Source organism: Myotis yumanensis, unplaced genomic scaffold (genome assembly GCF_028538775.1).
Source record: "Myotis yumanensis isolate MYYU_CA2020_CCGP unplaced genomic scaffold, mMyoYum1.0.hap1 SCAF_22, whole genome shotgun sequence".
Classification (NCBI taxonomy): domain Eukaryota; kingdom Metazoa; phylum Chordata; class Mammalia; order Chiroptera; family Vespertilionidae; genus Myotis; species Myotis yumanensis.
Window position 1 is genome coordinate 11,305,351 of NW_027223773.1, and position 27,556 is coordinate 11,332,906.

The 27,556-nt window shown below is 45.4% G+C and overlaps 1 protein-coding gene across 1 annotated transcript; it reads left to right on the plus strand.

Moving 5' to 3' along the window:
- The first annotated feature begins 10,107 nt into the window (after positions 1 to 10,107).
- RGS13 (regulator of G protein signaling 13) lies at positions 10,108 to 27,094 on the plus strand. Its single transcript, XM_070401099.1, has 6 exons — positions 10,108 to 10,249; positions 11,581 to 11,651; positions 14,415 to 14,483; positions 18,625 to 18,686; positions 24,417 to 24,583; positions 25,644 to 27,094. The coding sequence occupies exons 3-6, from the start codon at positions 14,419 to 14,421 to the stop codon at positions 25,827 to 25,829; spliced, it is 480 nt and encodes a 159-aa protein (XP_070257200.1). The 5' UTR covers positions 10,108 to 10,249; positions 11,581 to 11,651; positions 14,415 to 14,418; the 3' UTR covers positions 25,830 to 27,094.
- Positions 27,095 to 27,556: the final 462 nt, after the last annotated feature.

Consider the following 27,556-nt stretch of genomic DNA (forward strand, 5'->3'; position numbering starts at 1 on the left):
CACGAGGCCAACTTCTCGTTACAAGCGGCCCCTGGGGAGAGATGAGAAACTCGCCCTCGGCTTGTCGAGCAGGAACCTGTGTGGCTATTTTACACCTCGCTGTTCTGCAGCCACTGCAGCCGAGCAAGGATGTGGGGGGGGGGGGGGGGAGGGGGGGGACAGTGTGCGTTTAGGTAAATGAAGTCTAGTGGCTCCACCGCTGAACACAAACGACAGTGTTGGCAGAAGGACCGTGAGTTCATTTCCATGGGCCATGTCCCCCGCCTCCAAACAGGGTGACAAAGAGCCGCAGGAAGAGGGCACCCGCCTTCCCAGAGTGACACCTGCTGTGCCCCCCCCCCCCTTAATTTGGTCCGATCTCCTCTGCACCCAGCAGAGGGGTGAATATGCACACTCTGACTCATGGCCTAATTCTAAATGTCTTGGGCAAGAAGAGCCTCGAAAATATGTATTTCCCTTCGTCTCCTTCCATTTCTGGTCAGCTCTGACGAAACTGATTTCCAATAAGTCCCTTCTCATAGTAGAAATACTGCGCTTGACTATTCCTCCCAGAAGACTGACAAATACATACAAAGTGACTGTGACAGGTCCATAAAGAGATACCTCGCGGCTCCCATCCGCTCCTGTGTCTCTCACCTGTATTCCTGGTGAAAGTGAGCAGCTGAGAGATTTGGCCAGGAGGAGTTGTCTTCCATGTCATCCTCTGGAAAAAAAAATAATAATAAGGAAATTAGCTACCATGAATCAATGCAAATAGCACAAGAGTAGATGCTCTAAGATAAACACCCTGTAGTTGCTGCCGGAGTCCTTGCTCAGCAGGAAGGTGGAATGGAAGAGCCCCCACTCCACGCAGTGCCAGCTGCTCAGAGAGGAAACAGCTGCTCACCACTGCGGGAAAGCAGGCGGGGTCCTAAAATCCATCTCACTGAGGGCCCTAGGATACTGAGCCCCAATTTCCTCTTCTGAAAATTGAAGGTGATACGCTCTCTCTAATGGTGGGATGAAAGGATTGGGTGACGTTCCAGTTCGCCGTGCCACTGCCGCCCCTATGCAAATGGTGCTCATTATTATTATTAATATTGCCCCGATTAATAAACACTCCATAGTAATGACCTGGGGCATCTGTAAACACAGAATGCAACGAAACTCCTCAAAAATACCAACAATGGACCCAACTGCCTGGAAGACAGGTGTGAGGGGAGGGAAAACCCTGAACCAGAAGTTCATAGGGTGGTCACAGGCACAGCTCCACACCTTGGATGTGAGACCTGAGTCAACCGTCACCCTCTCTCTTTTTCACATTTGTCATTTCAAATGTAAGGAGATGACCTAAACCGTCAGTAACGCCCAAGAGCACACAGGCTGTGGTTTTTATGAACCCCTTCCATTAAGCAGATCCAATCTTCGATCCTCGAGAGACCTAATGTCATAGGTCTGACCCCACAGTTACCTTTATGAGGAAACAGAACCACATGGTATACTGGGGCTTTGCGGGGAGGGGGGTTAGCTCTCACATATGAGGTATCTCCCTACAGAACTCTAAATAGAGCCCTTGAGCTCCCAAACTTCTTCACACCACATCCTCCTAGATGCCTCCCCCTCCAATTTTCGTATATCTGTTAATAGGAAGCGAGCTGCTGTGTCTACCTGATAAAGAGCCTATCTCCTAGGGGCTCGGAGCACTGGACAGATGCTATCGCATTAAAATCGATGGTCACTGCAGGGCAGCGAGAATGAAGTCTCATTCTGCTGATAAGGAATCTGAAACCCGGACAGTCAAGTGACTTTCTCGTGAGCACCAAGGGAGTCCAAAGCAATGCAGCTCTCCTAATTCAATTTACTCACCGGGCCTTCGAATCGGGTCAATTGCAATGTTGACGTCTCCTGGGATGGACCTCTGACCTGGTAGCTATTGCTCTGCTGGTCCCTCTGAGACCCCTCCACCTCACCTCTCCCAACAGGTGGCGTGCAACGCTGCCCCGTCTACTGGAACATCTCTATCCACTCCACTATCATCGCTGCCCTACTCGGCAACACCATCGTCAGCTGCCCTCCTGCTATTTTCTCCCACCATATGGGAGGATTCTTTATATGCGTCCCTCTAGGCCAGTGGTTCTCAACCTTCCTAATGCCGCGACCCTTTAATACAGTTACTCATGTTGTAGTGACCCCCAACCATAAAATTATTTTATTGCTACTTCATAACTGTAATTTTGCTACTGTTATGAGTCGTAATGTAAATATCTGATATGCAGGATGTATTTTCATTGTGACAGGTTGCACATAATTAAAGCATAGTGATTAATCACAAAAACAATACGTAATTATATATGTGTTTTCCGATGGTCTTAGGCGACCCCTGTGAAAGGGTCGTTCGACCCTCAAAGGGGTCGCGACCCACAGGTTGAGAACCGCTGCTCTAGGCCCTGGTAGAGAGAATGAAATGTCCCACCGTCCAAAGAAAAATGTACAAAAGTTGCCTCTGACATCTACCTACTGAGCTTTATGCCTCCTTCCAGCAACACCAGCTAAACAATGTGCGGGGCCCAGTGTCAAATGAAAATGAAGGGCCCCTGGATTAAGTCATTGAGAATTCAGAGACGGTGACCACAGAGCTTTGAACCTAGCTCTGGACCCTGCGAGTCTCTACGGAAAGTGTCACATGCATATGAAGCCGGACCTGCCTTCTGGTATCTTCTCCCTGTTGTGAATACCTCTGAAGATTCTCCCTGTAGTGTCTTCATCAACCCTGACCTCCCCCCACAGCAACCCCCAGTGATCTCCTGCCAATCCTTGTTCTCATGTCTCAACCCACAGAGACCAAGATGTCGGCTGGTTAATTCACTGGATTAACTGCACCGCGTATTACCCAGAAAGTCATTCCTCGCATTCCCATGTCAAATATGGCCTCCAAGATCCCGGCTGCATGTTCGACTAACCTTTCACTCATTGACCCACGGGAAACTGTGTGTGTGGACCCTGGGGATCTCAGTACTTGTGAAGTCACCTTCATGTGGTCCACCTGGGGACAGGCTTGACCCTGGAGAAAGTCTCCTCAGCAAAGGAATGGGTTTCTTGTCTCCAGGATGACAGGCATCTATTTCTTACTAGAGGCCCGATGCACGAAATTTGTGCAAGAGTAGGCCTTCCTTCCCCTGGCTGCCAGCACCGGCTTCCCCTTGGCACCTGGGTCCCCAGCTTCCCTCTGGCCACCGGCAGGTACCCTTGCAGCCCTGGCTCTGTCCAGAAGGTCATCTGGAAGGATGTCTGGTCTAATTAGCATATTATGCTTTTATTATTATAGATTATCTGGACCCAATGAAACATCTCTAGGCCAAGAGCAGCTCTGCCAATTAGCACAGGCGCAGCCTGAATCAATAAACAGCACTTAAAAATAAAGCCACGTGGTCCCTTTGGAACAGTGCTTGACTTAAAACAGACCCAAGTGGAATATTCCTTAATTACCGCCGTTTCCTAATACTGCTTTTGACCCTCTTTTCTCGGGCATGTTTGACTCTCCAGGGTATTTCTAGACATTTCAATTTAGCCATTAAATCCATTTCTAATCTACAGATAGTATCATTCATCCTACCAAACAGCCCTGGGCCTTGGCAGAAAGCAAAAGTAAAATAATAGGAAATATATTGAGTATATTATTGTTTGCATTATCTGATAGAACTAGCGTTTTGAACTGTTGGCGCTATTTAGAAAAGCCGGGGTGTTTTTCATTTGTCATCAAGTTCAAATACATTTGGCTCTACTTGAACTGTTGGGCAGCAACTGAATTTCAGAAATTTCAACTAGAGGAATTCTCAAAAGGCATCCTCACGGAGTTCTTTTGTAAAGTAAATCATTATTTTCTACATAAAGGATCCTCCTTTAATCTATATCTTTCTGTTGGATATTTTATTTATTCTGGGATTGGGCAGCATATTGTGTTTCTTTAAAGAATGATGCCCGAACTACGTCATTTGAGACACGTAAGTTCCACTTAGAAGCATCCCGTTCCTTTCCTTCAAGTCCACAGAAGCCATGTTGGAAACACTCAAGTGCAGAGACCAAGTTCGCAAGACGAAGTTGATTAATCACAATGAATATAACGCAGCAAGAACGGGACGGGATTTCTGTAACAGCATCTGCGTCACACGCCTTCCTGGGAAAGAAAGAACAGGGAGCAGACACATAGACACATGTGCCTGAGAGCTCTTGGTATGTAAAAATAGATTTCTCCCGTTTTCAATCAGGAATAAACCAGAAAGGGAATGTAAGACCTTATAGTAAAAAAAGCACAAAAATTGGAGACTAGCAGGTCTGGGTTTTGGTGTGACTGGAGCAGTGATGGCCAACCTTTTGAGCTCGGCGTGTCAGCATTTTGAAAAACCCTAACTTAATTCTGGTGCCGTGTCATATATAGAAATTTTTTGATATTCGCAACTATAGTAAAACAAAGACTTATATTTTTGATATTTATTTTATATATTTAAATGCCATTTAACAAAGAAAAATCAACCAAAAAATGAGTTCGCGCGTCACCTCTGACACACGTGTCATAGGTTCACCATCACTGGACTGGAGGCTTTGAATTGCTTCTCTCCAAAGTTCCTATAAATTCTTAATGTCTGTGATAGAACTTGTACTTTCAATCGGGGCTGGAGAAGCTGTCTTTGATACAAGCTCTTCAACTTCCTACACAGACCACTGAGATTTAAATACAGAAATACCACCCTTACCATGAATGTCTCTTTCACAAAGCTGTTCAGCAAAGATAATAAGAAAACAACCAGCCCAGTGGTGTGGCTCAGTGGTTGAGCATCGACCTATGAACCAGGAGGTCACGGTTCAATTCCGTCAGGGCACATGCCCGGGTTGTGGGCTCGATCCCCAGTGTGGGGCATGTCGGAGGCAGCCGATCAATGATTCTCTCTCATCATTGATGTTTCTATCTTTCTCTCCCTCTCTAAAATCAATAAAAAATATTTTTTTTAATTAAAGAGAAAAAAAACAAGTGATATAAATTTCACATTCCTATGGACCCTCAGAAAAGCAATGACATGGAACATTTAAATGTCCACTAACCTAGGGGGTAGGGAGGGAGCAAAATGCCATTTTTTAAGAAATAACTATATTTGACATTTTTTTCAATGGAGTTCATCAAATTTCAGGGTTTGTGGAATATTATTTTCTATAGCATTTGAAATGTGTTTGGGGAAAATGGAGGCCTGTGCACTTCATATCCTTCGGAAGGTTGTAAACTATAGTTTCATTATGTTATTTTCAGATCCTAAGAGCAAACGCCGGCTCTGTGCTGTACTCTAGTTCCTCATTTGATAGAAGCACAAGAACCCCATTGTTTAAATTTGCATGCTTCATAAAAATACTTATTTGAGTAAATTATACTTACAAAACGTAGCCTCTCATTAACTACTCGCTAATTGTAGGTTATAAAAAAGTTACGACAGAGACACAGGGCTATCTTGGAGGAAGGTTTATGATGTCGGAAAACACACAATAGCATCCAGCTTCCCAAAAGCCACTCCACCGTTTTTGTATTCATGGAAATTAGTTAAAAGAATATCAGGGTAGGTTTTGTTTTGGATGCATCTTGTTAGAAAGGGAATGTACGTATTCGTCGCTTCGAGCATTAATTGAGCATCTACTGTGCCCATCTCAGTGCTATGTTCACGTACGCAGGGGAAACGCGTCTGAGAAAAGGCGGAGATTCCTCTGGTAACTGAGGGAGAGGCTAATCCTGAGTTCTCCGCCTTCTTATGTACCACCTGTCAGCTGATGGGAGGACTTGTTTCTTCTTAACTTGCCCTGGCCTCTGAGTCGCTGCCTCTCCATCTGCTTCCCCAGGTCCCTGGGCAGGACACAGGCCTCCATGAACAGGGGAAGGGGCTGTGCATCACCGTTCACCACTGCCCTGGGCGCACACTTGTTCCAAGACTGTCAACACGTTTTTATTTTTTAAATACATTTTTATTGATATCAGAGAGGGAGGGAGAGGGAGGGAGATAGAAACATCAATGATGAGAGAGAATCATGGATCGGCTGCCTCCTGCACGCCCCACACTGGAGATTGAGCCCGAAACCCGGGCATGTGCCCTTACCAGGAATCAAACCGTGACCTCCTGGTTTATAGGCTGACGCTCAAGCACTGAGCCATGCCGGCCGGCTGGGCTGTCAGCACATTTTTAAATAGTGATCTGCAGAAGACATATTCATCCCTGTGATGATAATAATTATAATGAAGTAGGAAATATGGCACAGGTGTTTGTTCAGCCCTCTTCTACAGCAGAAAAGTCACAAACCCTGCAGGAAGTGGCAGGCTCATATAAAGAACAGGGAAGTGAGTTGTTTGGGAGGTGAGAAACCAGGCAGGCCCTAGCTCTGCAACCACACACCAGTGGGCCCGGTCTGCTGAAGGCATTCCTCACTTCAAGAAGCAAACAACGGTGCTGCCTATCTGTGATAGCAAGGGAATTAGGAAGTACAGTGTCTTGCTGTTTCATTGCATTTGGTTTTATTAAAAAATGAATATATCACATTACCTCATGTGAAAGAAACTATGGATTGTGGTAGGCAAGACATATCTTAAAAGATCTCACTATCAGACACCTCAAATTACTAGAAAAAATATAACACATACCTTCCACCCACCCCACCCCATTTAACTGCACAGTTAACTTTGCAAAGAGTAAGGAAAGTCGCCAAGGAAAAGCAGAGGCAGGCTCGCATCTGAGTGGTGAACTAGCATGGAACGTACAGCTGAGCTCGGCATTTGCTAACCTCCGTTATCTAGAGGGCTGGCTGTCGGGAGCCCTTGGCAAGCCAGCAAACGAGATCTCCGGCTGTCCAGGTAGGAAGCTGAGCCCAGGGCCCTGAATGTGCTACATCTTCAGCGAAATAATGAACAGGTCAAACTAGTTCCCTGCAAAAATGGATGACAAACATGTTTGACTCAGCACAATGCCGGGTGCACGCTCTCCTAGGTTTCTAACTTACATGTCCCCTCCCTGTGTGGGCCAGGAGCCGGCCACGCCGAGAAAATAAGAAAGCAGTCCCGGGCTGGACATGCCTGGGCTGCCTGACAAAGCCACTGCCAGTCTCCCTCCCAGAGAGCAGGCGCCTGCAGCCCTGTTCGCAGAGGGTCACACGGAGAAACACCACGCGTGTACAAAAAGCTAATAGACACTACTCCAAATTAAGCAACCTCGAGCTGTTTCCTTTTTTCCAGGAAAAAGAACATTGCTTTCAGAGCCGTTAATGTTGGCTTGAACACCCTGCGGGAGAACAGTAAGAGACTCGCTGACCTGGAGTCTCCTTGGTAGGGGCGGGATGGATAAGGCCAGTCAGTGCTCGGGAGAAAATGGAAACCAAGGAGGACTGCTCCCCCCCTTTTCGGTTACAAACTGGAAGTCAGGCACCTGAGAGCACCCCTGATGTCCCTGAAAGGCCGAGAGGATGGACCGAGAGCAGCCACCAAGGAGAAACCGTAATGATTGGACGATAGCGACGGGAATGGATGGACGGGCAGAACCGTAGTTGCAATCAGGCGTCTTTAGAGCAAGTCGTTTGAATCAACGCAGACCACACTGGTGTCTAATTTTAATTACTATTGACCTGCACTCTGTGCTGGCAACGGTGTCAGGTGTCCTCATGAACGTTGTCACTAAGCCTCTGCCTCACACAGGGCAGAGGCCAAGGTTAGACTGTTTTTAGTCGGCAGCGAGCAGAGAGGACACGTCTCCTGGCTACAGAAGGGGAGGCCGCACCCCGAGATGTGGGCATCGAGTCCGTGAAGACGCACAGCGGTGGCTCTGCAGAGACGCCCCACGCAGAAGGCAATGCAGGCGGAAGCGACCTGGGGGAAAGGCTCCGGGGTACAGAGCCAGGCTTATTATTCCGCTCGTGTGAAGGCGCTCATTTTGAATTGGAACATTACAGAAGCACCGTGTTAGAGATCCTTTCGCTTTGCACAGTGAAGCGTGCAGCCTGTGGACTTAGTGGCTGAGGCAGGAGCGAAGAGAAAGCACTCAGGAGACCCGGCCGGCGTGGCTCCGTGGTTGAGCGTCGACCTATGAACCAGGAGGTCACGGTTCGATTCCCGGTCAGGGCACCTGCCTGGGTTGTGGGCTTGATCCCCAGTGTGGGGCGTGCAGGAGGCAGCCGATCCATGATTCTCTCTCATCACTGATGTTTCTATCTCCATTTTCCTCTGTGAAATCAATAAAAATCTACTTTAAAAAAATATAAAAGAAAGTATTCGCGAGTAAGCAGACCACAGGAAGGACCCAAGCTCAGGAAATGCCCTCTGAACAGGCAACATGGGTGCCCGATGACCCTGTGACCTGCCCAGACCGGCAGCTCCGAGGCAGTGCAACCCCTCCACGCGCTGAGGATGACACTGCTCTGCCCCCATGAACTGCACTCGGCCTACCCTTTTCCAGAGACACTGCAAACACTGAGATATTGGCCACACCGTCTACACCTGCTTCTGGGGCTTCCCAGGACTCCTGCACCTACCGTTCCCTTACTCTGCCCTCCGCAGCTTTTTAAAAATATATATATTTTATTGATTTTTTACAGAGAGGAAGGGAGAGGGATAGAGAGTTAGAAACATCGATGAGAGAGAAACATCGATCAGCTGCCTCCTGCACACTCCCTACTGGGGATGTGCCCACAACCAAGGCACATGCCCTTGACCGGAATCGAACCTGGGACCCTTCAGTCCGCAGGCCGACGCTCTATCCACTGAGCCAAACCGGTTAGGGCCCTCCGCAGCTTTCTTGTTTCTCAGCCCACATGGATCCCCAGTATTCACTCCAGAGAAAGACCCCATGTTTTATTCTGTCAATCAAGCTCTGAAACGGGCATTCTTTTCTCTTTTTTTTAACTTTCTTTAAAACACGTTTTTATTGATTACAGAGAGAAGAGGAGAGAAATAGAAACACCAATGACGAGCAAGAATCACTGATCGGCTGCCTCCTGCACACCCCCTACTGGAGAGCCCACAACTCAGGCACGTGCCCTGACCTGTGACCTCCTAGTTCATAGGTTGAGGCTCAACCACTGAGCCACACCAGCTGGGCTGAAACAGGCATCCTTGTACCCAACCATGAAAAAGAGGAAATATTCCTAAATCTCAGGTCGGGTGCCTGGACAGGTACCCAAAGGTCCTGAGACAGGAAAGGAAGTGGAAAACTAGAAACCCACGAACCTGAGTGCATTCAGCAAACAACCTGGGTCCTTCCCAACGAGTCCCACTCCTGCCCTTCCCTCGCTGCACCGTCTAACAAGCTGCAGGCTTTACGGAGCTTGTCGGCCTTTTCTGGTCCCAAGCGTATGAACCTCAAACCCTGAAATACAAGGTCACCTTCTTTCTACCTCATTAGGTTCCCAAATACTTGAAGAAACACTCCATCAACTACACTCTCATCTTCTTTCCTACTGATTTATTCTAGCATTTCACCACACACACACACACACACACACACACACACACACACACGGTTGGATCAGATATAGGACAAGAACACTAACCATCTCATCATACTTTGCATTCATTAGTCCCCGTCTGGAACACTGTGTTCAGTCCAGATTGTTAACTGATAATATTAAGAAACTGGAGAATAACAGAGAGTTCAGGAACGGCCCCTTGAGGACCTGCCGAAGCAACTAGAAAAGTTGGGCTAGAACAGAGACCCGCTTACTTAGATCTTCCCGCTGTTACTAGTCCTTGGTAATCTGTAGCAAACTGACAGGCTGCTTTGAACGGTTCTTAATCATTTGATAGCAAATGTGTGCCCTGGTAGCCTACAGATGGGTAGTCAGTTCCCTGTGTGCTTTAAAAGGGAGGTTGTAGTGGAAGCTATACACTTTCCACAGCTGGAAAAATGAGTTGTTTTGGAGGAAAAGGTTTGACTAGTACATTGAAGATTTCCAATCACATGACACGTCAGATGGGCTGATACTGTGAGATAACGCCTTTATCAGCCACGCACTGGGGGGGGGCCCGGGCTGCTTTCCATATGCAGCCCAGCCTCTCTTTGCATAGAGGCCTCTATAAGCACAGGCCCTCCCTGCAGAGACCAGAGGACCCCCAAAGGGAACAGAGGCAGCAAGGCTCTTTCATGCCTGGAAAAATAAAATGCTGGCTGTCTCCTGGCATTTCAGAGCCTAATCTCAAAAGGATCATGCGAAGAGGAAATAGAATTTAGCATGGCAGACCGCTCTGCAGGGTACACTTGTAAGTATGAGATTCTCTAATGTGGTTGATGGATACAACACTATTATTAGCTTGGTATCAATGACTAGTGGATTTTTACTTCAAACGCAGGGCTGTGAGAAATGTTAGCAGGTTTCGTCTAAGGAAAACAGACTAGTGAACACGTATGTTGTCCTGGCCTAGGCTTTCTATACCTAAAACAAAACAAAACAAATAATAATTTTTTTAAAAAACCCTTACAGTCACACATGTGCAAATGAAGCTTCTCAATTGGGCAGTAAGGGAATATTACAGTTTTAGAGGAGGATAGGTGTGGTCTTTCATTTTATGGGGTTTTGTGTGTATATGTGTATGTAGGTTTTGATAAAGATATACAGTCAGATATTTCAGACTTGTTTGTTTTGAAAATCATGCATTTATCAAATTAGTTCCATCATTTAATTAGTTGTATTGATCCCAGGTTGAAAGGTTTATAGGAAGCACTGTTGATCTCGATTTTACAGAATTTCTTCATTCCTTAATGTTGTGCCTAAGCACAAGTACACCCAAATTACTTGCTTTTTAAAAGGCAAGAATTTTGTGTGCCGTGGCAAACAAAGCCTCACAGAAATGTAAATTGCTCTAGGTTTTTCTAAATTTTATGTGGCATGCTACATCATAATATAAAGAAACACACTTAAATACAGATACTGTAGAAAGGATTAATCAATTGCCTATCAGGATGAAAATTTTAAATATGTGAAAAGGCTCAATGTAAGAAAATTCATTTATATTTTCATATTGCTTTGAGAAAGATTCCATTTAAATACTGGGGGGGGACTTGAATTTATTACTGGCATGATACATATCCAACTCAATTCATTGTCTATGTATTTATCCCACTCTAAGAATTAAATTCTATAAGTGAAATGTATGCTTTCTTTAAAATAATCAAGAGGAAACACTAAGAAAAAAAATCATTATGGAGACCTAAACTGGTTCTAAATACAGTTACATTCTACAAATGCACACTAGTTTTACCAAGAGAATGCTGAAAAATAAAAAAAGATGGGCAAATTAATGCATGATGTTAACCTTCAATAAACAAAACATATTTAAAGAATAAGGAATGGAACATACATACTGAAAGTATAGTAATTTTTATAACGACCCATAAAATAAATTTCTAGATACGGAATTAAATCACAAGTAGGGATAACCATCCAATACTTACAAAGTGAATAAACTATTGACTTTTTACTGAAAATGTAAGGCGGGGTATTTATAGAAATCTCCGCCAAAAATGCATTCTCCAGGAAGCACACAATAACCTTTTCTGCTTTTGTTTGGTTTTGTCACTATTTTATTTTTAGGTCCATGGAATTTTCCCACAAATCATACCACCACCATGAGAGAAAAATGATTATTGTTGACTCAAAGCTCGGTGAGTTCATCCATTTTAAATCAGTTCTGTATCATATCAGCTCAGTCATCTTTTCACAAGAAATGCTCTCTTTTTGCAAAAACAAAACCCTTAGTTCAATGGGATATTTGAGGCTAATTTGTATTTTTACTCATGAAGGACCACATATGCTTTAATTCCAAGAGTATAATTTAACTGAAGATGGTCTTAATTGGATTTGATGACAAACCAAACAAATTTGAGTTTGCCAATGGAACATATTAATCAAATTCTAATCCTAAAGAACTTCTTTATAGAGGGGACACCTCATGTCATCATCCGCAAGGGGACGCTCTGGCCGGGCTGTCCTCGCATCCTTTGGCCCAAGTTCTTCTGAGCACACAAGCCCCTCTGGTAGTTCCATCCCTTCGGCAGGACTCACGCACCCCCAAGTGCCTGAACCCCTGGAGCACACCCAGCTCATTCTAAAGCTCGAACTCCCGCCGCTAACACAGTATGTGAACAGAAATGTAGGAACAGGGTGACGGAGGAAAGGGACAGTGAGCAGGGCAGGGAGGAGGCTCACACGCTGAAGGAGTGAGCTCCACCGGGGAAAGCGTAGGAGGGTCTCAGTAGAAATTCAAAAAGAGGAAGAAGTGCAGTCTGACAATGTGTGTTTCCTGTGCACACACACACACGCACACACACGCACACACACACATGCACATGCACACACACACACACGCACACATAAAGCTTAGGAACTATTTCCTGAATGAGAGGGAGTGCAGGAAGCTGAATGAACATCAGATTAACTGGAACAGACAGTTACTGCATGTGCTTTCTAATCTTTACAGTTCCACTTGGGGAAGGGAAAGGGGAAATGGGAAAATTTTTATTGCTATGCCCACGATCGCACAGCTAAGAGCCTGAACTCAGGCTTGGCGTCAGGGCCCAGAATTATCTTAATATACTCTGTCACCTCTCGGGAGCTGTGGGGACCCCTAAATTCTGGTGCATTTGGAAATTACTCTCTTGTTGTTAATCCTCACCTGGGAATATTTTTCCATTGATTTTTAGAGAGAGTAGAAGGAAGAGAGTAGAAGGAAGAGAGATTTTTAGAGAGAGTAGAAGGAAGAGAGTAGAAGGAAGGAGAGGGAGAGGGAGAGGGAGAGGGAGAGGGAGAGGGAGAGGGAGAGGGAGAGGGAGAGGGAGAGGGAGAGGGAGAGAAAGAACATCAATGAAAGAGAGACACATCAATTGGTTGTCTCCTGCACACACCTGACTGGGGCTAGGGATGAGCCTGCAACCGAGGTACATGCCCTTGGCTGGAAATGAACCCACAACCCTTCAGTCCACAGGCCGAGGCTCTATCCACTGAGCCAAACTGGCCAGGGTTGAAAATGGCTTTACTTTTGCTGTGCTTCTGACCCGAGTGGGCGTCGTGTACTAAGACTGTCCTGTCTTTGCTAAGCAATTCCGTTAAAGCCATAAAAGAGACCATAACTTGTAAATAGGCATGGGTTTCGGGTACAGAGATCACCGATGTGCACACACAGCAGCAGTAGGTACAGAGACAGCGAGGTGTAAGACCGATGGTCACAGGTGGTCCATAGGCAGGGGAGGAGGCAAGGCCCAGTAGAGGGCAAGGATGATGGTTCTACTGACAGGAAAGGCATTGAAAGAGGAAGCTTTTGGCCACCTTCCTACTTAGAAGATAAGCAGCAAGGTTTTGGGGAACCGGCCTCTTGGAGGTGACCACAGAGATGAGGAATCTTTTATATATATACTAGTGGCCAGGTGCACGAAATTTGTGCACGGGGGAGGGTGTATTCCTCAGCCTGGCCTGCACCCTCTCCAATTTGGGACCCCTCGAAAAATGTCCTGCCAGTTTACAGGGATTGGGCCTAAACCAGCAGTCGGACATCACTCTCGTAATCCGGGACCGCTGGCTCCTAACCGCTCACCTGCCTGCCTGCTTACCTGATTGCCTCTAACCACTCTGCCTGCCGGCCTGTTCACCCCCAACTACCCTCCCCTCCCCCCCGCCGGCCCGCTTGCCCCTAAATTTTCCCTGCCAGCCTGATCACCCCAAACTGCCCCCCCCCCCACTGGCCTGCTCGTCCCTACCTTCCATCTCCACTGGCCTGCTCATCCCCAACTGTCCCCCTGCTGGCCTGCTCACTCCAAACTGTCCCCCGCTGTCCTGATCACCTCCAACTGACCCCCACTGATGGCCTGCTTGCCCCCAACTGCCCCCCCTGCTGGTCTGCTAACCCCCAATGGCCCCACCCCCCACCAGCCTGGTCACCCACAACTTCCCTCCCCTCTTGGCCTCTACCTGCCTCTACCTCGACCCCGCCACCATGGCTTTGTCCAGAAGAACATCTGGAAAGTCTCCTGGAAGGTCTCCCAGTCTAATTAGCATATTACTCTTTTATTAGTATAGATAATTATTATTATTGTTGATTTCAGAGGAGAAGGGAAAAGGAGAGCTAGAAACATCAATGATGAGAGAGAGAGTCATTGATTGGCTGCCTCCTGCACACCCCACACTGGGGATCGAGCCCTTTGACGGACAGGTGGGCCAGATGAGTCCTAAAGTCACAACTCAAAGCACCTGCGTTCCCCTAAAATAGTTATGAGATGAGTCCTTTTATTCTCCTGTCATCCTCTCCCCTGACCAGTGACTGTAGCCCATTAACTTCAAACGTGCTATCTCTGTGTGCTCTTTAGAAATGCACTCTTAACATGTAATTATTTTAAATGACTAAATTATACTCAGCGGATGCTGTATTTCTTCAGAAAAATGAGCAGGCGGACTTGCTGGGTGTGTACGATGTGCAGAGATGCGTCGAAGAGGCCCCCTTCAAAGTAAGTAAGCCGTTACGTTCAATGGCCATGCTAAAGCATTTCACCGGGGGTCTACGCCTTCAACTGCTCTCTTAGCACAGTTTGCTCAGAAAGTAAAATCTGCATTCACGCACGAGTGATTCCCCCAGAGGACCAATCATCTATTACACAAGGTCCCGTTTTCGTTATTCGTGGTTCATACTTGAGAATTCAGAAAGTTAGATGTTTTCAGGGAGTCTGTTATGAGTAAACATTCTTAGATTTTTTTTAAGTTTTATAGTATCTTAAAATGAAGTTATTTGATCCAAAATGTTCCTGGCTCAAATCCTCCACCTGCAGAGTTCTGAAAATCTTCATCCCCAGGTGGAAGAGGGGAGACTAGGGGTGAAATCAAATGCTTACCAAGCTCCCAAGTCTGCTTGACTTTGGGGTGTGGGGGGTAGGGGGCGGGACTGTGACTGTATCAACATGGGAAGGGTAAGGCCTGATAAAGGTAGCAAACCATGTGATTGGATCTGCTCAGCTCAGAGACGGCCTGGGTGGAGGGTCCCTGTTGAGCTAACGGTGAGTGCCTAACCTAGCCCACGTGGAGACCTCAGTTCTGGCCACGGCTCCCGGCATGCATGCTCGTGCCCCGAAGCAGCAAAATGCCCCAAAATGCTTGCAAGCTATCGTGTGTGGGCGGAGGAGGCAGGAAGGCTCCAAGCTCGGCGAGTCACAAGACCAGGTGTGGCTGCTGCACTGACAGGCACAGTCAGCCTATCTGTCCAGAAGAAAGGGGGCAGGAGGGACACAAAAGAGGAGAACTTTTCTTTAAAAATCTGAGTGGGTGCTCTAGCCGGTTTGGCTCAGTGGTCAGAGCACTGACCCCTAGACTGAAGGGCCACAGGTTCGATTCCGGTCAAGGGCACGTGCCTCAGTTGCAGGCTCCATCCCTGGCCCTGGTCGGGGAACCAGTTGATGTGTCTCTCTCACATTGATGTTTCTTTCTCTCTCTCTCTCTCTCTCTCTGTCTCTCTCTCTCCCTCCCTCCCTCCCTCCCTCCCTCCTTCCCACTCTCTCTAAAAAATCAATGGGGGAAAATATCCTTGGGTGAGGATTAAAAAATCAGGGTGGGTGGAAGGGGCAAAGGTGTTTAGAACAGTTCTGATGAGGACAACCAGATGGCCGTGGAACAGGGTAGAACTTGTGAGATACTACTAAGAAAAACTTACAAGCAAAAAAAAAAAAAAAATGGGTGTAAACCAAAAAGAGATGTCATCCCACAGTTTTATCCCCAACCATAATGTCTGCAACTATAGTCTCCTATCCCCATAAATCTCAGGAATCTGAGAGGCCAAAGACTTCTTCAGTCCAACTATTAGCAACACCAAATTTTAAGCTAAACCGTGACGGTGATGGTGGGTGAGGCCATGCTGTAGGTCTCATTCCCTCCTCAGGGAGGGGGACGGGTAGAACGGGGAGAAGGCAGCACACCCAGCCCAGCGCTGGCCCACTTCACCAGCCTGGCAGGGTTGTTTTAGGCAACTGCTTCCCTCAAGTTCTAATAAGAGAAAAGAACAGTGAGTCAGATACCATTTCATGGAAAGGTGGCTTTTAAAGCAATCTTCACAGCAGTGCACTGCTAAGCCTCCGTGCTGATGCAAACAGTCCATCTAATACCGGCCAGAGACACCTAAAATTTTAGAAAACAAAATATATTTGACCTTTTTTTTTTAAGGACTCCCAATAGTTTTCCATGTTCTAGGTTATTTTTTAACCTCTTTACCTAATCTCCCTTCATGGTATCAGGTACCTGCTAATGCCACTGGCTGTTCCATCAATTACGGGGCTAATGGGGCCAGAATTAGTCCGGGGGGACAGTGGAACCTTGTGTCCACAGCTGTCTTTCGGGATATGCAGCTACTAAAAACGGGGACCTTAGGAATGGGTCATAAGCTCAATGGCAATGAGCACACTGAGTATTTTAACAGCGGGAAACTAAGATGATTAATGTGGAAGCATTGCCAATTCACCTCAAAAGCCCCCCAAAACGAACAGAAATAAAGCCTTCAAGTCAGCATCTTTCACGGACACTTTCTAAATGGTAAATGGTTTTTTTAAATACTGTTTAAGTGAAATGTAACTTGACATGTTATTCGCAGCAATAAAATTAAACCCCTCAACATGTAAAAATTATAGCAAATAACAGACAATATATCTATACATGACTTTACTATATGAATGCAATCCAATAGGGTACGTGGATAAACTAATATTCTATTAGATAAGCAGGCAAACACGTTGCTGCATACAATGCCTAACCCTCTACAAGCACGTTGGCAATTTGTACTGAGACCCTAAAAAAGGTGCATCTTTTGGCCCACTGGATCCCACTTCTGCTGATGTTTTAAGGCAGTGGTTCTCAACCTTCTGGCCCTTTAAATACAGTTGCTCATGTTGTGACCCAACCATAAGATTATTTTCATTGCTACTTCATAAGTGTAATGTTGGTACTGTTATGAATCTTAATGTAAATATCTGATATGCAGGATGGTCTTAGGCGACCCCTGTGAAAGGGTCCTTCGACCGCCAAAGGGGTCGCAACCCACAGGTTGAGAACCACTGCAAGGAGTTACTCTAACTGTGAGGACATGGCAAGCCTTTCTCACAGCTGGGCCACGGTGGGTTTTAAGGGTGAAAGTGGGAAATCATCAAACTGCTCACTGGGAATAATTATGTAAACTATGAAATGCCCCTTGTAGAATACTCCTTAATCATGATAAATGGTAGGGAATATAAAAGATTATAAATTACAACACTAGCCCTAACCGGTTTGGCTCAGTGAATAGAGCGCCGGCCTGCAGACTGAAGGGTCCCAGGTTCGATTCTGGTCAAGGGCATGTACCTTGGTTGCGGGCACATCCCCAGTAGGGGATGTGCAGGAGGCAGCTGATCAATGTTTCTCACTCATCGATGTTTCTAACTCTCTATTCCTCTCCCTTCATCTCTGTAGAAAATCAATAAAATATATTTTTAAAAAAAAATAATAAAATAATTAATTAATTAATTAATTGCAACACTATGAATGGTTCTTAAGACAACTGTGAAGACATATAAAAAGGTCATTACAAATATATATATCTATAATAATAAAAGGGAAATATGCTAATTAGACTGGGCATCATTCTGGATATCCTTCTGGATGAAGCCAAGGTCCGGGGTGTCAGAGGGAAGCCGGTGCCGGCAGCCGGGGGAAGGAAGGCCTACTCTTGCACAAATTTTGTGCATCAGGCCCCTCTCTCTCTCTCTCTCTCTCTCTCTCTCTCTGTATATATATATATATATATATATATATATATGTGTGTGTGTGTGTATATATATATATAAAATATATATACATACATATATATATACACACACACACACACATATATATATATATATATATATATATATAGTGTCCAAAAAAATGTATACACACTTTTTTCTGTTAGCTCAATTGATGTTTCTTTCTTTTCAGATTTAACCCATTGGAATTAATAATTATTCAAAGTGTGTATACATTTTTGGCACACCCTATATATATAAGGAAACACACACACGTATACATAAGGTGTACACAAACACAAACACACAAGCAGAGTATGATTACTTCTTGGTTAAAAACACGCACACAACAAAAAGACTAAAAAGAAATAAATCAAAATATTGATAGTGGTAATTTGGGAACAGGGATCTTATAGGGCTACTACAGGCCCAATGCACAATTTCGTGCAAGAGTAGGCCTTCCTTCCCCCGGCAGCCGGCACCAGCTTCCCTCTGCACCTGGGACCTGGGCTTCCCTCACAGCCCCAGTTTCATCTGGAAGGTTGTCCGGAAGGACTTCTGGAAGGACGTCCAATCTAATTAGCATCATGTTATGCTTTTGTTATTATACATAATCCTTTATCATTTTAAAGATGTATTTGATCACATTTTCAACTTCATAATGCCTTTATAATTCTTACAACTTTAAGCGTTTAGGAAGTAAAAATAAAATGGAAAAGATCACAGGAAGGTAAAACTCCCATCCAAAACCTCACACGGGTGCCGTGTGATTATATTTTGGTGTTACTTTCAAGACAATATCAAACCTTGAGAATATTTTAGTGCAATGAGCACCTCTTGCTTCTTTTCAAAGCCTTACTTCGGAGGAAGTGTCACAGTGGGGCCAGTCTTTTGAGAAGCTGATGGCGACAAAATGTGAGTATCATGTATATGTCATCTTGGAATAATCAGTCGGTTTCATTCTTAGGGGGAAGGGGACCCTGGATGATGACTGTAGACCCTCTTCTCACCGCCTTCTACATGGCAACAGCCACAGTTTAAAAAGGAAACCCTGAAAATAGTCTGTCCTGTCAACCACCATGATTTCCTTGGGCGTTAATTACAACAAGATTAGTCACTGTGAATATTTATTCCTCACAAGTCTATGTGTAAAATCCCTTGGAAAAATATGCTTAAATAGTAACATGCTGAAATACGCTGCCTCGCCATCGCCGGCTAAAGTTAGAATTTTTTTTTTAATTAACAACTTGCTTTTCTTCGTGCCTTCAAAAGTGGGAATACATTTGAGTCGTGATGTGCTAAAACGCCTCGGAGCTCACTTCCTCACTGGATCAGTGTCTCAGTGAAGTGAGCCTTATACGGTTCGATGTAAGTCTCAGCATTCAGAGGGTATAAATGCAAGATAACAGCAGTGGATCTGAGGGCGTAAAGTCATGGGCCCAAGGCAAGAAATACGAAGGAGTACATGCACCCATGTGGGCAGTCAGTGCGTTTGGGGTACCTCTTAGCAACGTCAACGGTCCATTCTGTGCAGGAATCCTAGGGATTGGGTGTGAAAACTGGTCTCACAAAGAAAAACCTCCACAATGAATTAAGCAGAAAGCACCCTGCGAAATTTTCAAGTCTGCAGATGACAGGAAATACTCCAAGCTTCCAAACATCAAAGGTTTTAGGGAAGAACTGTCTTCAAATGAACACAGAAGTCGTAGTAAGTTTTTAAATGAATCCTGAAAAAAAAAAAATAGTCTGAGCTATTAGTCATCTCTTCACAAAAGATATATGAGGATTACTGAAGACTTTTCCTGGAATGATTGTGAACCAAAACACCAAACAGGGCCCAAAAATACCATCACGGTGCGAGGTGTCCACCAAGAAGAAAAATGGGGGGGAAATCCTAGGGGTATTTCTGATGGCTAAGCCCAGTAGGATTAGGAAAGACACGAAAATATGCCTTTGAAATGACAAGGAGACCAACCATCCCGGAAAACCCAAGGGTTCCTCATACTGGCAACGTCAAGACTGAAAAATAATCCAAATCCAAATCTATAATGTCAGGCAGAAGGACAGGAAGAAGGCTCCTACATATACTGATTAACCAAAGTCTCACAAGATGAGAATAGAGGTCGCCCACTCATATCTGAGCAAAGTGTGTTTAATATAAACAAAAAGAAGTTTAGTAAAGCTATAAGGCACGCCCTTGGATGACTCATCCAGCCGGCCCTGTGTCCGGCAGACCCGCCAGGCCCCGGGGACACTGGGGTGAACAAGGCCAAGGTCACTGTGCTCAGCTCCTGGGCTCCCCCTAGAGGGAGGAGACAGACAACCAAGCAAATGAGCTAAGTCATTAATTCCACAAAGTGGCCAGCGCCTTGGACAAAGTAAAGCCAGGCTACAGGACACAGAAAGGCGGGCATAAGAGGGCAATCCAGCTGGAGGAGTAGAGAACTGTCAGGAGGGACAAAATGTGAGCTAAGCGCTGAATGAGGAGAAGCAGCCGGCCACGCTGGGGCCTGGGCCAGAGGCCGAGCAGCAGAGAACCCAGATCCGAAAGCCCTGAGCTGTCAGTGAGGTGAGTGTCTTGGAATAACCTCGAGGAGTTAACCTGCCTGCGGGAGCCTGGGGCCTTCCAGGCGACAGGAATGACCTTAGAAGGCATCGATCGTTTCATTTTGGTCCAAATCATCCTGGGGCAGACGGTACCCTTTGCCCCTTTCTCAGTTATCACAGCCCCTGCAGACAGCCGTGGCCATCCTAGGCTGACACGTGTAGGATCGTCACACTGCCGGGTGCTGTTCACAACCAGGAGACGGCCTCGGCTGGCCTGGGCACCTTCCTCCTTATGGTGGACATTCAGCGTCACTGAGAGACACTGGTCCCCTCGTGTGGATCCGGATGCGGAGGCAGAGCCCCCGCCCAGCTCCCTTCCCCTGGGGAGAGATCGTGCTGCTGCAGTGTTGATTGGCAGCTCCCCGCTCATCCCTGCTGTTGCCATGGTTTCCTCCCTCAACCCTCCAATTACCCACAGCCCTGCCTCAGCTTTTCCCACTTAGCACCTTCGCCTTCACTCATTTCTCATGCTCTCTGTCCCCTTTGCGGGGAACAAAACAAAACAACAACAGAGACACCACTGTTCCATGAGTACATTTTTTTTTTTTTTGTCTCACTCTCAGAAAACCAACAAGTAACCGTGTGCCAAGTATAATAATCCTCTGGTCTTTGGTGCTTTTCCTAGATGCTGAATAATTAGGCTCTGCTTCACTTTTCAAAACCTATGCGAGTCATTTTAGAAGATAGGAGCAGGAGGGACACAGGGGCCGGAATGGCAGGCATTTATTCTCTGATTGGGGACCTGCTGTGTGTCGGGCAGTGTGTGGGCTCTGGGCACCTGCCCGTGAAGGAAGTGCAGTCCCAGTTCCCAGAGGGTATGCACGTGAGGGTGTGCACGTGAGGGTGTGCAGGCGAGGGTGTGCAGGAGAGGGTGTGCAGGCGAGGGTGTGCAGGAAAGGGTGTGCAGGCGAGGGTGTGCAGGAGAGGGTGTGCAGGCGAGGGTGTGCAGGCGAGGGTGTGCAGGTGAGGGTGTGCACGTGAGGGTGTGCAGGCGAGGGTGTGCAGGAGAGGGTGTGCAGGCGAGGGTGTGCAGGAGAGGGTGTGCAGGCGAGGGTGTGCAGGCGAGGGTGTGAAGGTGAGGGTGTGCAGGTGAGGGTGTGCAGGAGAGGGTGTGCAGGTGAGGGTGTGCAGGCGAGGGTGTGCAGGCGAGGGTGTGCAGGAGAGGGTGTGCAGGCGAGGGTGTGCAGGCGAGGGTGTGAAGGTGAGGGTGTGCAGGAGAGGGTGTGCAGGCGAGGGTGTGCAGGTGAGGGTGTGCAGGCGAGGGTGTGCAGGCGAGGGTGTGCAGGAGAGGGTGTGCAGGCGAGGGTGTGCAGGCGAGGGTGTGAAGGTGAGGGTGTGCAGGTGAGGGTGTGCAGGTGAGGGGGAGAGTGATGGATGGAAGCCAATAAGTACAGTAGACTGCAGTACAGAGTGAAACGTAATCAAAGTTAGTGTGTACTAGGTGCTCTGTGTCAACTGACAGGGACGTGGCAAGTTCAGAGTAATTTTTCCAGAAACTGGGATACCTCAGCTCCTTTAAAGGCATCTTAAGGAAATAATTAGAGATGCAAAGATTTATGAACCAATATGTTCAATGTAGGATAATCTGGAACTTCACACATTGCAGACGGATCACGAGAATTCTCGCTTCATATTACGCAGTGTTTTACCGAGTCTCATACTTCAGAAAGATAATAGCTTGTAAGAACATGTAATAAATAACTTCGAAATGCAATGGGTGTTTCATTTTAAAGCGTGCCTTTAACATTTATGTAAAACTTTTTTGCACTGGTTCAATAGAACTGTATCTGGCCACTGGGTAAAGCCAGCAATAAGAATACTGGTCCGCAATGTGTTAAAATGGGGAAACAATCTACATAGTCAATAACTGTGGTAAATCAGTATATCAGAGCTTAGCTTTGCAATGGACTATTTTTTTGTCTTTTTTTTTGCAGTGGACTATTAAAACTAAAAAGGAAAAAATGTTTGCCACATGATATTATATATTCAAGAGTGATACAAAATTGCTTTCACAGTTTAATACCAATAGGTTGACTTGTGTGTGTATCTGTTTGTGTAAACAAATTAATACTAGTTAGACGGGAATTAAATATGAACAAAGGGTTCACAGAATAAAAGGAAATAAAAAATTGTTCATGATGGTTATCTTTTAGAAGTTTTCTATATTTAAAAACAACCCACAGTACTTTGAGCTACTTTTATCAAAACAGAACAAAGAGATGTGAGGAGAAAAGGCCAGAAACGATGAATATCACAGAAGCCAACCCAGAGAATTTCAATTAAACAGACTTGCTATAAAAACGTCACACAGAAGCTGGTAGCATTGTGGAATTCATTATCCCCGGTGGTGCCAACGGAAAATAAAAGGGATTTAAAACTGCTTTAGACACATTGCTGACGGAAGACCAAGGCACAGGCCACCTTGAGGATTCAATGATGGGGTGAGCTTGACAGCCCAGCAGAAAACAACCCTGGGAGAACAGACGGGCCACTGTTCTGACTCAGCCCAGAGCAGCGTCAGGTCCCCCGCCTGCATCGAAGTCCCGGCATGTGTCACCTCGCGTGTCATCGAAACACCAATGTCAGCGACTGCTTTAAAAAGAACACGCGAGAGGGTCCCCAAGCACCGTGGTGGTTTTCAAGAAAAAGGCGTTCACGGTGCGTGACATAGGCCTCTTCTTCCTTCTTCTCAGTTTAATGGCCGAGTCTGTGCTGATGCCCATTCACTGTCTCGAGCAGCATCACCCACGGTCTCTTGAGCTTTGAAGGAAGAGCTTTGAAAAGGTCAGAGAGGGCTCCATGGCCAGACTTGGAAAAGGCTTGTAACTCACTTGTGTGAGTCAATAGAAACGCTAGGCTGAGCCATTCCCTGCTGACTTTAACAATTACTCAGATTCCTGGAACACTTCTATACATTTGGGTTTTCAGCCACTAACCGGGGTAACGCGTACACATTAATCTAATGAAGACGAGATTCTGTGATGGCGAACCTTTTGAGCTCGGTGTGTCAGCATTTTGAAAAACCCTAACTTAACTCTGGTGCTGTGTCACATATAGAAATTTTTTGATAGTTGCAACCATAGTAAAACAAAGACTTATCTTTTTGATATTTATTTTATATATTTAAGTGCCATTTAACAAAGAAAAATCAACCCAAAAAAGTGAGTTCGCGTGTCACCTCTGACACGCGTGTCATAGGTTCGCCATCACTGCTGTAGAACATGCCGGAATCAAACCTGAAATATCAGGCAGGTTCCTGTCCACGTCAGCTTTCACTAGGCTATCATACAGTCACAGACGGCATTAGCATCCCAGTAATAGGCAGGCAGGTTCTGGAACGAACATCTCTAAACATTCTACTATACAATTAAGCTAAACACGAATACAAACGCAAATTTGGGATACAAAATCATTGGTTTCCAAATCCCCTCCCTACCTACCCACTCATCCACTCAAACCATCCAAGTAGCTGGTTAACTCTCATTCCAGGATCTGCAGATTTTATCTGGTATCTCATTTTTTTCCCCTCTTTCATAGCTCATTTCTTTATTTCAGGGTCCTTATTTCCCATTCCTGATGAAACACTCAGTCAAAATTCCTCTGAGTACAAAATAGATCAAGTTGCTTTTTGTTTGTTAACACAGAACTCTGTTTCTTCCGAAAAACAGTGGAAATTATGGGCTCCCAGCTTCACATGTTAAGCCAGAAATGGTTTGCCTAGCCATTCAGCTATTTCTTCGCCAGGAGAACCACCTGCTATATCTGAGAGGAAGGGAGATGGGGAGAGAGATAGAAGCATCAATGATGAGACAGAATCATTGTTCGGCTGCCTCCTGCACGCCCCCTACTGGGGATGGAGTCCACAACCCGGGCATGTGCCCTGACCGGGAACCGAACTGTGACCTTCATAGGTTGACACTCAACCACTGAGCCACGCCGGCTGGACCAGACTTTATTTTTAAATAATGCATTATCTGTTTTTCCGAGTTGTTAATGACTCTGATCCAGGAAAATAAGTGATGTCTCCATTGCTTTCAGATGGGCCGGTAGTCTACGCGGCATACCTGAAGCTGGAGCACAGCGACGAGAATATCCAATTCTGGATGGCCTGTGAGACCTACAAGAAAATCGCCTCGCGATGGAGCAGAATTTCTCGGGCGAAGAAGCTTTACAAGATCTACATCCAGCCACAGTCCCCTAGAGAGGTACCTAGCCAACCGTGACCCTGAAAGGAAATCAGGGTGTTCATGTCTGCTGACCAGGCACACAGAGGTGCCGGGCTCCTTACCTCCAAGGATGCTGTAAAGTCAGGGCTGTTCACCTCATTTTACAGATAAGAATCCTGAGAGTCAGAGAAGTGCACTAACTTGCCCAGTGACCCACAGAGCTAAAGGGGAGACATCAGGATTCAAAGTGAGGTCAATGTAGCTCCCGAGCCTCTCCTTATTAAATGATTTTCATTCCCTAGTAGAGTGATTTACAAAGAAGAACTGGCTTTGCTAGAAGGAACTATGGTTACCATCAATAGGCACGTTGACACCCCCGGTGGTGCTGGGCAAAGTCTGTGCCTCCACAGCACCCCCGCTCACCTGAGTTTAAAACCAACAAAGCCAGCAAACGCTCACATTGATATCACTTCCCATCATGCACCTCTGCCTGCAGAAAACTGAGTCATGAGGAAAACAGACACACTGAGACTCCTCCTGGTGGGGAGACAAGAGGGAATGAGAATTCTGATCAGGGGGGAGGATGGCAGAGGAGATTCCTCTCACCCAGGACAGCCCTACCTTGGAGGACCTGTTCCTCAAAGCTCTCGTCTGGAAAATACTTGGCTTACTGAAGTGACCACTTCTCTATTTCTCCACTTCTCTTCACCTTCTTCCCATTTCGGGGCACAGTCCATGAAATCAACATCCGTGCCTATTACGGAAGGCCAAGTTTAAAATAGCACCAACCTCCCTTTCTTCCTCAGGTAAACTTCCTTGTTTGTAGACTCCACCAACAAACCACTTGCACCCTCCCCAAGTAAGCATTGGTTTCTGCGATTTCCCGGTCTTGGGCCTTGTGTTATTTTTATCTGGGATGTGGAGGTGGATGTTTACTTTTAAAGAAGCCAAGAGTTTACCTCTTGTGTCTTTTGAGATACCAATGAAACAGCAAACAAAATAACCCTAGTCCACTGAACAGGAGGGGGGGGGATGCATTAAACCCTTGCATTATATTTTCATCTTTAATCCCGCCCACTGTTGCAATTTCACTTTTCAGATTAACATTGACAGTTCGACAAGAGAAACCATCATCAGGAATATTCAAGAACCCACTCCAACATGCTTTGAAGAGGCTCAAAAAATCGTGTATACGCACATGGAGAGAGACTCATACCCCAGGTTTCTCAAGTCGGAGATGTACCAGAAACTTCTGAAGACTATTCAGCCCAATGACAATTTCTGATGGCCACTCAGAAGCTTAAACTGAAGGCAGTCTATTGAAAGTATTGGCTTTGTTCTTCTAACTTACACACACACACACACAATGCAAAACAGAGTAGGAATAAAGTACAAGGAAAGGAACTATAAATTGAGTTCTCGTTCCCAAAGGGAAACAGATCTCTGAAGGGATGGACTGGAGAACTCTGATCACATGACTAATACAATTTATGGCATACCTAAGTAGTGCTCTGAAAAAGGACAGTCTTTCTTCACAATGCCAATATTATTAACGTTTTTACTGTGGTCATCAACTGATGGAAGTTTTCTTATTAATAAAATTTTGTCACAATATACAGATTAGTCCTTCAAAGGTTGTAGCTATATAAGTTGTGTCTCTAGCACAGTGGTTCTCAACCTTCCTAATGCCGTGACCCTTTAATACAGTTCCTCATGTTGTGCTGACCCCCAACCATAAAATTATTTTCGTTGCTACTTCATAACTGTAATTTTGCTACTGTTATGAATCATAATGCAAATATCTGATATGCAGGATGTATTTTCATTGTGACAAATTGAACATAATTAAAGCATAGTGATTAATCACAAAAACAATATGTAATTATATATGTGTTTTCCCCTGTGAAAGGGTCGTTCGACCCCCAAAGGGGTCGCGACCCACAGGTTGAAAACCGCTGCTCTAGCAGAATGTAACATTTTGATAGAGTGCTCTTAATAATGTTAATTAATAGATAAACTTAGTACCCACAGTACAATCAATTGTGTTATGCCATGAATGATACCAAAAAGATGGGTTCTTTCCCTGGCTGGTGTGGCTCGGTTGGGCATCATCCTGTGCACCATAAGTTGCTGGTTCAATTCCTGGTCAGGGCACATGCCCGGGTTGTGGGCCCAATCCCTGGTAGGGTGAGTGCAGGAGGCAGCCAATCAATGTTTCTCTCTCACATTGATGTTTCTATTTTTCTGTCCCTGTCCCTTCCTCTCTCTCTCTAAAAAGCAATACAAATATTTTTTAAAGATGGATTCTTGAGAAATGTTTGACCTGTAAAATTTTCCTACTATTATGCTCATAACTGAATTTCTATGTTGCGTATATCTTCTACATGTGAAAAATTCCTGATGATTCGAAGCTGTTAAAAATGTATTAATGTCTTCCTGTAGTTTTATTAGTATAAGGGTAGAAAATTCTGTTCCTATACTTTCAGATATTTTATTCTTCACAAAGTAAATTCATCATGGGCTTGATAATCAATAAATATAAATATAAATTTAAAAGTTATAAACATGTGGGATTTTTTCAAAGACAATAAAGTTATTTTTCCACTAAAAGGTTTTTTAATCTGTCCTATCATAGCAGCTTAGAATTTGTCAGAAGATTCCAGAGGAAAGAACTTATGTCTGTTTCCATATATTCAGCACAAAGCACAGGACAAATACTTCATACACATGAACAAATAGTCTATGCTTTTAATGAATAAAATACCTAGAAAATATATCGAGTCGTTTTTCCAAAAAATTAACTGCAGGAAAATCTGATTCAAGATCTTTAGTTTTACCATGAAATGTGTTTCTTGGGCCTCAAATTTGACTGCATTAGCATGACTATTATAAAATGCCTAGAAACCCATGTGATAGCACATGAAAAAAAAATGAAATGGAATTCTTCTCCTGAAGCAGAGGATTATTCTAACACAGAATACATATTTGGGGGTTCATTTCTGAGAAAGAGAA

Coding starts and splice junctions, on each gene's coding strand:
- RGS13 (XM_070401099.1), top strand. CDS start 14,419: ATGAGCAGGCGGACTTGCTGGGTGTGTACGATGTGCAGAGATGCGTCG. Junction 18,687..24,416: donor GAAGCTGATGGCGACAAAAT/GTGAGTATCATG, acceptor CATTGCTTTCAG/ATGGGCCGGTAGTCTACGCG. Junction 24,584..25,643: donor AGCCACAGTCCCCTAGAGAG/GTACCTAGCCAA, acceptor TTCACTTTTCAG/ATTAACATTGACAGTTCGAC.